This window comes from Procambarus clarkii, chromosome 94 (genome assembly GCF_040958095.1).
Source record: "Procambarus clarkii isolate CNS0578487 chromosome 94, FALCON_Pclarkii_2.0, whole genome shotgun sequence".
NCBI lineage: Eukaryota > Metazoa > Arthropoda > Malacostraca > Decapoda > Cambaridae > Procambarus > Procambarus clarkii.
Window position 1 is genome coordinate 7670163 of NC_091243.1, and position 13795 is coordinate 7683957.

Consider the following 13795-nt stretch of genomic DNA (forward strand, 5'->3'; position numbering starts at 1 on the left):
TCGTGAGGTAGGCCTAGAAATATCTCGCCACAGCCTCGTGCCAAAGGTCTTGTTTCACTCAATTCATATTTGTGTTTTTTCTATGAAGTAAAGTTTCTAAATGAACACTTAATCTGCTAATATTGATATTCAATCTTATTTAAAATTACTATTTGGAACAGATATGGACGGCGTTTCTAACTGCCACAGATAAAATGTTATTCAAATAACTTCAATAGATAAGATAAGGGGGGAGAATGTTATGTTCGTGAACACTGTCTAAATGTTCACTCCGGCTGGTCAGCTGGGCTGAGTGTCCACCTGGGCTGCACACCTGTCCTCCTCCACCAATCAGCGCCCACCTCCCACCTCAGATGCCACTTCTTAATTAATCCTTCACATTTTCTTAATTATATCCACCAGTGGCAATATATCCATACTTCCAGAAGAAGTCACAATTAAATGAGTGACATTAATGGTTATGACATCACCAGCAAAGACTTTGACTTCATCATACAATTGTATATCAAGGCACCAGAGCTTCAGGTAGATTACAGCCAATCAGAGAGAGACTTTTGAGTTTGGCTCCGCCCAATGAAGCGCCAAGTTAATCAATGGTAAAAACGTATCAATGTTTCTATAATGAATAATGAAAATAAACATACGATAAACACCCACATGTGTACACAGGCATGTAAGCCCTGCAACTTGCAGGCTTGCAATACATATATATATATCCCGCATGTTAAGAACGCAGCAACAGCATGGTATTCAGCGGGCGAAAGATATGGGAAAGAACGCAGTGTAGTGGGAGATCGCGGGGGCGCGTGCCGCGAGAGCGCTGGCGTATATAGCCTGTGTTACTACCTAGTGTGTTGTTGTTACTGCGTGGCGTGGAGGACGCGAGGTGTGTATGCGTGTGTGGCCTGCTCCCTCCATGTGCGTGTGCGTGTGACGTGTGCCGGCTCCGTGTACTCGATACAGTGGAAAACAAATATATTCGCCTCCAAATACATTTACAGTGAAAAAATACATTTGGAAAGAGTGAAATATGTCCGCGATGACAAGGGCGGTCTTGGCACTAGTGGTGTTGGCAGTGCTGGGGCACAGTGCCACGGGCGCGACCCTCCGCGAACACAGGCACCAGCGAAGTCGCGATCACTTCGCGCGCCTCCAGGATACTGTAGATCGTCTTCACCTGCGTCAGAAGATAGACCACATGCTCCTCGCCAACCTCCAGAAAACGGTGGAACAGCTCCAGGAGAAGAGCAGAGTGTCTCAAGAGTTTGATGATGCTTCAGCCGGACCAGAGACGCCCTTCGCAGCCTCCTTGAAGATGATGGAGGCTGAGGGCCGCGCCCTCTCCGCCCTGGGGGAGAGGGTGACGGAGATGAGAGGGACAGTGACGCAGGCACTGGAGTCCGAGCAGCACCGTGATGATATAACGCAGCTCAGGCAGGAGCTGGCCAACCTCAGGTACTGTCCAGAGCACTTTCCTTTCATTCTTGTTGACACTGTCCATGGTATTGTCCTAACACTGTAGCTGGCACTGTCCATGGTATTGTCCTAACACTGTAGCTGGCACTGTCCATGGTATTGTCCTAACACTGTAGCTGGCACTGGCCAGGGTATTGTCCTGACACTGTAGCTGGCACTGTCTAGGGTATTGTCCTCTCACTGTAGCTGGTACTGTCCAGGGTATTGTCCTCACACTGTAGCTGGCACTGTCCAGAGTACTGTCCTCTCGTTCTTGTTGACACTGTCCAGGGTATTGTCCTCTCACTGTAGCTGGCACTGTCCATGGTATTGTCCACTCACTGTAGCTGGCACTGTCCATGGTATTGTCCTCTCACTGTAGCTGGCACTGTCCATGGTACTGTCCTCACACTGTAGCTGACACTGTCTATGGTATTGTTCTCTCACTGTAGCTGGCACTGTCTAGGGTATTGTTCTCTCACTGTAGCTGGCACTGTAGCAGGTACTGTCCAGGCCACCCCAATCTTAATGTTTCACTCGCCTCTGATGTCATCAGTGTTCACTCACCCCAGGATTTCACTCATTCACTAAGTATTATTTCTACAGTGCAGTGTCCGTCTCATGTTGATATTATCAGGGCGTGATCAATCTGGCTGTTACTGTAACTATCATCTAACGATGGGCCAGGCACCGCGACTATCACACACACACACACACACACACACACACACACACACACACACACACACACTACCTTTCTATTCATAGTTTTAAAACCAGGTATGATAGGGAAATAGGACTGGAGTCATTGCGGTAAACAACCGATGCTCGAAAGGCAGGATCCAAGAGTCAATACTCGATCCTGCAGACACAAATAGGTGAGTAGAAATAGGCGAGTACACACACACTCGAGGCTATTAGCACTGCCACTCCTAGTATTACAACTAGGAGCACCACTATTAATACCCCTACTATTCCTTACTAGCATTGCGTCTATGAATACCTCGTCCTTCAGCTCTGATGGCAGGAGCAAGATTTAGTCTTTTTTAACGTGACCGAAACACGTTTCTGTGCTATTGAAACTATTCTATATCAATTTCAAACCAAATCCTGCTCTCTCATGATCATTGATTTAGAAAAAAAGTCTTGCAAAAGCCTGCAATATTGCACCACAAGAGGACCCTGCTGTTTAACGCTGTTACGTGAATTCTGGTTTACGTATACTAACTCGGGGAGTTCACATTGGACGTGTATTTTGGTTTACGTATACTAACTCGGGGAGTTCACATTGGACGTGATTTTTTTGGTTTACGTATACTAACTCTGGGAGTTCACATTGGACGTGAATTTTGGTTTATGTATACTAACTCGGGGAGTTCACATTGGACGTGAATTTTTTGGTTTACGTATACTAACTCTGGGAGTTCACATTGGACGTGAATTTTTTGGTTTACGTATACTAACTCTGGGAGTTCACATTGGACGTGAATTTTGGTTTACGTACACTAACTCGGGGAGTTCACATTGGACGTGAATTTTTTGGTTTACGTACACTAACTCGGGGAGTTCACATTGGACGTGAATTTTGGTTTACGTACACTAGCTCGGGGAGTTCACATTGGACGTGAATTATACATTGCAGTGCTGGAATTATACGTGAATTACGTGATACGTATTGATAATTCAATACGTGGATTATACATTGCCTTCGATTTGTTTACAATTGCTCGATAATTCATCATGAATGAAGAGCCCTGCAAGCATCCCAAGTGATCTCATCTTGAAGAAGAGTGGGATGCTGAGGTCTCCCTCCCCTCCCCCAGGTGTGATGGCTGGCTTCGCCTCACCAGGAGCGCTCTTATATGACAATAGGTTTGACACCATTTTTCGGGCTCACCATAGCCCGTGCTACATGGACACTTCGTTCTGAGTAGCTAAATCTCAAACAACAACAACACCATTCCTTCCCACCCCCCGTCCCATCCCAAATCCTTATCCTGACCCCCTGACCCAGTGCTATATAGCCTTAATGGCTATATAGCACTAGGTCATAGCACTATATAATACGCTATATAGCCGTAATGGCTATATAGCAATGGGTAGTTCTTTCCCCTGATAGTTCCCTGTTCTTATGTGACAATAATAAATTACTTTTTATTATCTTATCTCTTCCACTTCTTCCTGTTATTATTGGTATTGTTAATGATAAAAATAGTAGAAATAAAAAGAATTAGTCAACTTTTATATAATGATCTGAAGCAAGTCTTCTTTGACGTCAAATCTTAAGTTCCTTGATAATCAAAATAGATCCATAGGTCTGAGCTGTATGACTGTCTGTCTCTCATTCAGTAACTCACCAGGTTACTCACCAGCGTAACTCACCAGTGTAACTCATCACTCTCTCGACTCCACTGATAAGATATCATTAGATGTTGGTAAAGAAACTAACCAGTTCTTCAAAATAATAAACATTTCGTTGTTTTTATGTCGCTACACCTCTCGCTAGTATTATCTCCTGCTCCTGGGTGAGGCAAGCGGGTAGGACCGGGGTTCGAATCCTGGGGTAGAGAGGGTAAATAAAAAAGCAGGGTTGGGGGGAGGACGAGGCTCCCTGCTCACCCATCTGAACGCTCCAGGTTCGAACCCGGATGAATAGAAGCTTCGTCTCGCAGCGTGCTCCGAAGGAATCGTGACGCCACGTGTCCTGACCGATTCCAGTACCTGGTTCGAGGCCTTGAGGTTATCTTGAGATGATTTCGGGGCTTTTTAGTGTCCCCGCGGCCCGGTCCTCGACCAGGCCTCCACCCCCAGAAAGCAGCCCGTGACAGCTGACTAACACCCAGGTACCTATTTTACTGCTAGGTAACAGGGACATAGGGTGAAAGAAACTCTGCCCAATGTTTCTCGCCGGCGCCTGGGACCGAACCCAGGACCACAGGATCACAAGTCCAGCGTGCTGTCCGCTCGGCCGACCGGCCTGAAATCACCCTCCAGTCTCCTCCTCAACCCCTTCAAACTACCCCAGGCAACCTCCCCCAGCAACCCCCAGCCCTGTAAAACGTCAGCTACGATAAATAAACTACTTATTACTTAGTTTGCAACAGTCTCCTTATCGGGCTCGCCATAGCCCGTGCTACTTGCAACTTTCTGTTCCAGGTAGCGAATCTTAAACAACATATAGTCTCCCCTGGCTTGGTGCCATTTGATAATTAGTATTGAGACGGAGAGACTAAGTCTGCTGAGGGAGATAACGCATGTTATCTGCGTTATCTCCCTCAGCAGATAACGTTATCTGCGTTAGGAGAAGAAACAGCGATGTGTGATAACATGGGTGAGGAGAGAGGAAGAGATAAAGGAGAGGAGAAAGAGGAGGTAATTAAACCAACGCGCTGGTGAGCGTCTTGTTCAAAAAAATATAAAAATAAAAACTTGCGCTGTCAAGGTAATCTGCTCAGACGGTCAGCGCGTGGATCCCACCTGCTGCTGCTGCTGCTGCTGCTGCAGCTGCGACACCAACAGCTGCTGGCTCTTCTACCCTTCCCTCCCTCCCTCCCCCAGCTGCTGCTGAGCTTTCTACTACTATGGTCTCTTACTGCTGTTCTTACTCTTACTGTTCCCGCTCCTAGGACTACCGTTGCCGCTACTGTTTCTGCTGTTCGACTGTTTCTGCTGTTCGACTGTTTCTGCTCTTCGACTGTTTCTGCTGTTCGACTGTTTCTGCTGTTCGACTGTTTCTGCTCTTCGACTGTTTCTGCTGTTCGACTGGTTCTGCTGTTCGACTGGTTCTGCTGTTCGACTGGTTCTGCTGTTCGACTGGTTCTGCTGTTCGACTGGTTCTGCTGTTCGACTGTTTCTGCTGTTCGACTGGTTCTGCTGTTCGACTGGTTCTGCTGTTCGACTGGTTCTGCTGTTCGACTGGTTCTGCTGTTCGACTGGTTCTGCTCTTCGACTGGTTCTGCTGTTCGACTGTTTCTGCTGTTCGACTGGTTCTGCTCTTCGACTGTTTCTGCTATTCGACTGTTTCTGCTGTTCGACTGTCACTGCTGCAACACCTGCTTTCATCCCCAACTGCTAATATACTGCTTCGTTTTGACTCCATCCCTCCCCCCTTGCCTGCTGGCTCTCTGGCTCCTGCTGTCTGCCTCTTACGATAAAAATACGAGTACAACTAGGTCAGTACACCTGCGTCAGCACATCTAGGAGAGTAGAACTAGGTGAGTACATCTTAGACGAGTACTCAGGTAACACTCTATGGAATCTACACTCCATGTTTGAGAACATAATTATGTGTTTTTTCTTGTTTTACACCTTAGGGTGGGGGGAGGCGCTCGTTCCTGAATATATATATATATATATATATATATATATATATATATATATATATATATATATATATATATATATATATATATATATGGTTTGAAAAAGTTTGTGGCAATGAATGATAATCTTAAATTAACTGTATGTCTGTGTTCTTAACTGTTCTGACTATCATTTATTTGCTTCCATTCACCTATTGCGTGACACGGGGCTTTAGTGTCCCCGCGGCCCGGTCCTCGACCAGGCCTCCACCCCCAGGAAGCAGCCCGTGACAGCTGACTAACATCCAGGTACCTATTTTACTGCTAGGTAACAGGGGCATGGGGTGAAAGAAACTCTGTCCATTGTTTCTCGCCGGCGCCCGGGATCGAACCCAGGACCACAGGATCACAAGTCCAGCGTGCTGTCCGCTCGGCCGACCGGCTCCTCACCCCAGGGAGCGAAAGAAAACGGAGGGAAACTCACCAGGGGTAGAACGTAAGCCAGTAACGCCAACGTAACTGTTACAGCCCCGCTCCTGTGCCAGGTAAGTCCACTCTACGGGCTCATCATAGCCCGTGCTACTTTGAGACTTTTGTTCTAAGTATCTGAATCTAAGACAACAACAACAGCCAACGTAACGTTTCGAAGAGAACACGAGGACAGGCTGGGAACTGGCGAATCACGCCGGATTCAACGAACGGATCCCCAGCCACTCCAATCATCGGGGATCGAACGCAGACCCTGCGAGAGGCGAGCCGCCATTGCTGTACCGACGATTTTAACAGAACCGAGAAAACGGTAAGAATCAAGTGGATTAAAAAAAACTAATCGGAGGAAACAAGGCGGATTAGCTTAAGGAACTAGGGAGTCGAACCCGGATGCTCAAGGCAACGTGGAACCAAAAAAGCACAGAGGGTAAGGAAGCTGCGACGACGGGGCGCACACGGAAGCCGGAAGAGCCAGAGTTGAGAGAAAGGAGAGGAGAGGAGAGGAGAGAAGAGAAGGAGAGGAGAGGAGAAAATGAGGAGAAGGCAGAACAAGGAGTAAACATCGTGCATAGACTGGCAGGAAACTGAGGAAGAACTGCGGAACAGAGGTGGAGAAGAGAAGCGAGACAGTGGCTGAGGAAGATCAACAGAGGAAGAGAGGTGATGGTTTGGTCAAAGAGGAAGTGAGAAAATAAGAAACGGTAAGACTCAAGAGGAGCAGCAGGTGGAGGAGTTCAGGAAGAGAGGAAGACAAACAGGAGGAGAAGCAAATAATACATAGCTAAATAGGGGATGAAAGAACGAACCCCCCCCCCCCCAAAAAAAAAAAAGTAAAAAGAGAAGCAAACAGTAAGAAATGCTGCACAGGGCGAGAGCAGGAGACACAAGGAAGAGGAGAGAATAAAAGAACGGAGAATGAAGAAGGAAGCATAGCTAGAAAGGGAAAATAAAGAGGAAAACTGCAAAAGAAGGAGGAGGAAGAGAAGAAGACTTAAAAGAAGACAAGAATGGATGGTTATAACAGGGGCCAGGACGGATACCAGATTTCGGGAGACGCAGGAGTGATTATGAGGAGAAGGAGGAGGAGGAGGAGGAAGAAGACAAGGAGGAGGAGGAGGAAGACAAGGAGGAGGAGTAGGAAGACAAGGAGGAGGAGGAGGAAGACAAGGAGGAGGAGGAGGAAGACAAGGAGGAGGAGGAGGAGGGCAGCAGTGTGAGCCCTGACCCGCCTTCCTCCCGTTTGACCTCCAACTCCTCCCCCTTGACTAATGTCACTTCCTCCCAACTCCTGTAATTGTCGGGGGAGCTGAGTACATCCCTTGTACACTATCACTGTACACCATCACTGTACACCATCACTGTACACCATCACTGTACACCATCACTGTACACCATCACTGTACACCATCACTGTACTCCATCACTGTACACCATCACTGTACACCTTCCTTGTACACCTCTTCCGTACACCAGTGTATACCTCCACTGTTTGGAATTTTCAAGTATATACATATATAATATTATATATATATATATATATATATATATATATATATATATATATATATATATATATATATATATATATATATATATCATGAAAATTAACACGTGATGAAAATGTGACAGTGTCAGAGAAACGAAGGAAGAATTGAAACAGGAAAGTCCTTAAGTACTTTCGTATTTAATAATCTTCAGAAAGATGTATTCTTCTGAAGAACTCAAGGGGAACCGAGCAAGCTTTTGCCCTGCATTCTTATTGGTCGGTTGGGATAGTAGAAATGATGTTAGTGACAGTTCTCTCTTCATCTTGTAGATGGTGGGACGCTTTTAAGCCTAAGCTGGATGTTGATAACTGGATTGGAGCACTTGTCCAATTATCCACTCAACTATATACCACTCTACCTAGAACAGGCGAGTGCTTTCACATCTTCCAGTCAGTAATCTCCCCCACCCCGAGCAGTAAAATAGGTACCTGGGTTTTAGTCAGCTGTCACGGGCTGCTTCCTGGGGGTAGAGGCCTGGTCGAGGACCGAGCCGCGGGGACACCAAAAAAGAAAAAGCCCCGAAATCATCTCAAGATAACCTCAAGATAACCCCCTTGTCTCTGAAGATGTTGACGAGAGCTTTAACGAAAAGCGCCCTTCAACAAGACGTCGGGTCCTATAATATTGTAAAATTATCTTTGGAGAGATAATTGTTCCCTTTTCTTTCTCAAGTGAAGAAGAACGCGAGAAATACTGGCAAGCGTCTCACAAGAACAGCCTCCTCTTCGTGTATCTTAACCCCCCCTTTATCACCTTCTGTCTCCTCGTCTCCATCTTCTCTCTCTCTCTCTCTCTCTCTCTTTCTCTCTCTTCCTTTATCTGCTTATCTCCTTCCACCTCTGCTCCCGCAACAGGTAATGGAAACGAAAGGAGAGAAAAAGAGATTGATGAGAGTTTAGAAAAACATTTCTGTTGTTGTGATCTTGAGAACAAATATGGCAAGTGTGAACAAAATATTAGTCTTGTGGGAGAGAAGGTGTTTAGTGGGAAAGAAGGGGTTTAGTGGGAAGGAAGGGGTCTAATGGGAGAGAATGGGTCTAGTGGGAGAGAATGGGTCTAGTGGGAGGGAAGGGGTCTAGTGGGAAGGAAGGGGTCTAGTGGGAAGGAAGGGGTCTAATGGGAGAGAATGGGTCTAGTGGGAGAGAATGGGTCTAGTGGGAGGGAAGGGGTCTAGTGGGAAGGAAGGGGTCTAATGGGAGAGAATGGGTCTAATGGGAGAGAATGGGTCTAGTGGGAGGGAAGGGGTCTAGTGGGAGGGAAGGACGCGGCCGCAGGATGTGTGAGGGACGTGATGGCCATCACAGGTTCCTGAGGATGAGGATGATGTTAGAAAGAGGCAGGATGGGGAATGATGATAATGGTAATAGTGGTTGTTGTGGAGGTGGTTATGATGCTTGCTATGGTAGTGGTGGTTATGGTGGTGGAGGTGGTTGTAATTGTGGTTGTGATGGTTAAGGTGGCTCTTACCTAAACTTACCCATCCAGTATTTGCCTATCAGTGTCTTCGGGGATGTGGAATACAGCCTTGTTGTTGTACCTGTTGTATTATAATTTAACTATTCTGACGCTCAAATTCTTGTATCAAAATCTGGCTTTAAAATTGTGGAGGGAGGTGGTTTCCACAACTTATTCTTTCAGTGCATTAGAATAGATATCTCCATACATTATTTCCATTTCTTTGCTCCTCCAGATTACACTCATGTCCTCTTGTCCTATTTTCTCTCACTTAAAATAGACTCTGTCCTTATCCATCCTTTCAGTTTCTCTCAGTATCTTGCATGTTGTGACCATATCCTCTCTGTTTCGTCTCTCCTGTAGGGCGAAACTCTGTACTTTCCCAGTTCTTGTTTTGGTCTTCATAATGTCCGGCTTCCAGGCCAGTGTTACGTACCCTGTGTTCCACTGGCTGTATAGTATGTCATTGATATAGAGTCATTACTTCAGTTATTAAATATCGTTCTAATGTTGGCTATTGACACGTCCGAGCTCACTCCCTCGGGGTAGGTCTTTAACGTCCACTGGGATCAGCAGCGGTCCCAGGACCGAGCCATGGGGGACCCCGATGGCTGGTCGACACCTCTCCGAATGTGACTTTATAGAAAGTTGATCACACATGACGAGATCCCGGCTTGAGCCAACCGGACAGCCATATAGACATCCAGCCAGCCATACAAGCAGCAGGCATGATCCACATCATCTTAATCCGTCGGTGAGAATAACCCATATACTGAGGGGGGTGTCCAAGTGTATTATGTCCCACACATCCACCACAACAACCAGCTACAACCCACCACAACCACCACTCTGGGTCTTCTCCTCTAACACAGCTCTTTACCGTCAGCACAACAGGCCTTCGTCGTCCTCTCGCGTGCGTCGGGGTGTGGCAAGATGATGTTTATAGGTGTGACTCTGCTGATTAGATGACAGGAGCAGACTCGATGACTTCCAGAAACGGAGCATGGTGTCGTACCTTTCTGACTGGCTCTTGCCGGAGGCCCCGTCGAACCACAGGAGATTCAAGTCTCGGAGGCTAATGGTAGTGACTTTATCCTAGGCATGTGGTGGCAAAAACACGAAGCTCGGGGAAGGGAGGAAGAAGAAGTGGCGGGTGGAGCGGAGGGTTGCCAGCACACCGTGGCTACTGGTGGCTTTTATCCTAGGTATTACAGAGCAAAAACTCGATACGGGTCTTTATCGCGTGGGCAGGCAGGCAGGCGGGCGGGTCGGAATGTGTATTCACCTAGTTGTGTTCACCTAGTTGTGTTTACGGGAGTTGAGCTCTACTCTTTCGGCCCGCCTCTCTACTGTCAATCAACTGTTACTAACTAATAACTCACTCTCTCTCTCTCTCTCTCTCTCTCTCTCTCTCTCTCTCTCTCTCTCTCTCTCTCTCTCTCTCTCTCTCTCTCTCTCTCTCTCTCTCTCTCTCTCAGGAAGCAGCTCCGTAACAGCTGTCTAACTCTCAGGTACCTATTTACTGCTAGGTAACAGGGGGAATTTAGGGTGAAAGAAACTTTGCCCATTTGTTTCTACCTGATCCGGGAATCGAACCCGGGTCACAGAATTATGAGTCATGCGCACTGTCCACTCAGCTACTAAACCCCCCCCCCCCCCAGACCCCTGAATGTGTGTGTGTGTGTGTGTGTGTGTGTGTGTGTGTGTGTGTGTGTGTGTGTGTGTGTGTGTGTGTGTGTGTGTGTGTGTGTCTTTCTTTGTATTTCAGAAATGTTAAACCACACTCACATAAACACAATGGACCTTCGACAATCGATATCGTTCCCCTCCAAAAGCTGGCGCACAGGTTGGGGAAACAAGCAGGAGTAACAACAGGCAAGTTGTTCCAGCCAGTAAAGAAGTACTTGAGCAACATTGGTTGTTGTTGTTGAAGATTCAGCTACTCGGAACAAAAAAAATTCCACAAAGAGTTGCACTCAACTTTGAGGTACTTTCTGTTCGTTCTCCAGATTCTTGAATACACCTCAAGGTTCACATACTCTGTGTCGTCTCTCGATTGATTGATCAAGATTAAGCCAACCAGGAGGTGGCACGGGCATGAATAGCCCGTAATGTCGTCTCTCTAGACTATAGACTCGGCTATTCGGAACAAGTTCCAAGTGAGCCCGTAACTTTGTCGTCTCTCGTTGTTGTTGTTGTTGTTATAGATTCAGCTACTCGGAACAAGTTCCACGTAGCACGGGCTATGGTGAGCCCGTAACTTACCTGGCACAGGAGCGGGGCAAGTAGCACGGGCTATGGTGAGCCCGTAGTGGACTTACCTGGCACAGGAGCGGGGCAAGTAGCACGGGCTATGGTGAGCCCGTAGTGGACTTACCTGGCACAGGAGCGGGGCAAGTAGCACGGGCTATGGTGAGCCCGTAGTGGACTTACCTGGCACAGGAGCGGGGCAAGTAGCACGGGCTATGGTGAGCCCGTAGTGGACTTACCTGGCACAGGAGCGGGGCAAGTAGCACGGGCTATGGTGAGCCCGTAGTGGACTTACCTGGCACAGGAGCGATCCTGTCGTCTCTCGTTGAAAATGACCTTATATACAGGTGAACGAGGCAGGTGAGATCCTCTGCCTATTGTTGATGTAAAAGGGGCACTCCTCGTGGATTAGCGTGACAGCGTCATATCTGACAACCTCGTGACCACCTCACAATTGACCAGAGTTGATATGGCCCTTGGTTAGCGCCTGATGCACGTGTGAATTTCCCAATGTGTACAGGCGATTATTCGCCGACGGGTTCAACTGTTGCTGTTCTGCTTTGTACTGTTCTCTCGTTACAATATCACTGGAAGACACAAGACTCGGGGAAGATATGATTACCACCTACAAAATTTTCAGAGAAATTGACAGGGTTGATACAGACAAATTATTTAGTATGGATAAACACGAATAAGGGGACACAGGTGGAAACTTAGTACTCAAGTGAGCCACAGAGACATTAGGAAGAGTTTGTTTAGTGTCAGAGTAGTTAACAAATGGAATGCACTAAGCAGTGATGTGGTGGAGGCTGACTTCATACACACTTTCAAATGTAGATATGATAAGAACCTGTACAGAAGATGATTGACGGTTGACAGGACCAAAGTAAGGCGGGACCAAAGTGCCAAAGCTCAAGCCCCGCAAGCACAAATAGGTGAACACACACACACACACACACACACACACACACACACACACACACACACTGACAGGACCAAAGTAAGGCGGGACCAAAGTGCCAAAGCTGAAGCCTCGCAAGCACAAAAAGCACACACACACACACACACACACACACACACACACACACACACACACACACACACACACACACGGAAACACTAGGCGGGGTAGTGCGTATTGAGCTCCAAGCCTCGTGACCAAATATTTACGCAAGTGTCAGGCATGGCAAACAAGCGTGTTGACTCACTCAATGGTCAATAACCATGCACTCTCCGGCCGCTATTGACCAAATATTGATCGTCCCACATGACGTGTGATGGAAATTCTCCACAGGAACCCCCCCCCCCCTGTCACACGAGTGTGGAAGCCAGATAATAATCAGGTAATTATTCCTCCATTATATCTACTACACATATTTCTCTAACACACACACACGCGCACACACACACACACACACACGCACGCACACACACACACACACACACGCGCGCGCACACACACACACACACACACACGCACACACATACACGCACACACACACACACGCACACACACACACACACACACACACACACACACACACACACACACACACACACACACACACACACACTCGGGGCCTCGTAGCCTGGTGGATAGCGCGCAGGACTCGTAATTCTGTGGCGCGGGTTCGATTCCCGCACGAGGCAGAAACAAATGGGCAAAGTTTCTTTCACCCTAAGTGCCCCTGTTACCTAGCAGTAAATAGGTACCTGGGAGTTAGTCAGCTGTCACGGGCTGCTTCCTGGGGGTGTGTGTGTGGTGTGTGGGGGAAAAAAAAAGTAGTTAGTAAACAGTTGATTGACAGTTGAGAGGCGGGCCGAAAGAGCAAAGCTCAACCCCCGCAAAACACAACTAGTAAACACAACTAGTAAACACACACACACACACACATCACCAGAAGCCATTCCGATTATATAGCACTAGGAAGGGGGCATAAGGATTTAGATTGGGGATTGTACGTAAAAACATTAATTGTGCGAAAATACTTTAACCGTCGGGTTTCGAAGCCTGCCAGATAAAAAGAGGCCTCTGCTGGTTGGTCCACAAGAGCCTGAACTTGGCAGAAGTCACTATCAATATTATATAATGTGTTATTTGCGGCCCTGTATCATTCTGGTCACTTCCCTTGGTACTGTCGGCAGAGTTCTCGTGCAAGATCTGGGTATAATTGAGGACTTCCTTTGCCACCTCAGTACAAAATAAAGACATGGTCGGGAATCCCTCCTAGAGTGCTTACAATCACCGCCCGTGGTGCTCTGTACCTCTGTACGTCTGACCCTTGCTGGAACTGGCAG

The 13795-nt window shown here is 47.3% G+C and overlaps 1 protein-coding gene across 1 annotated transcript in view; it reads left to right on the top strand.

Moving 5' to 3' along the window:
- The first annotated feature begins 638 nt into the window (after nucleotides 1-638).
- Nucleotides 639-13795, top strand: part of LOC123748167 (uncharacterized abhydrolase domain-containing protein DDB_G0269086) — a 64170-nt gene continuing 51013 nt past the window's right edge. Inside the window, 1 exon segment of the mRNA XM_069319762.1 lies at nucleotides 639-1455. Coding sequence (XP_069175863.1) covers nucleotides 1031-1455 — 425 coding nt within the window. The 5' untranslated portion in view covers nucleotides 639-1030.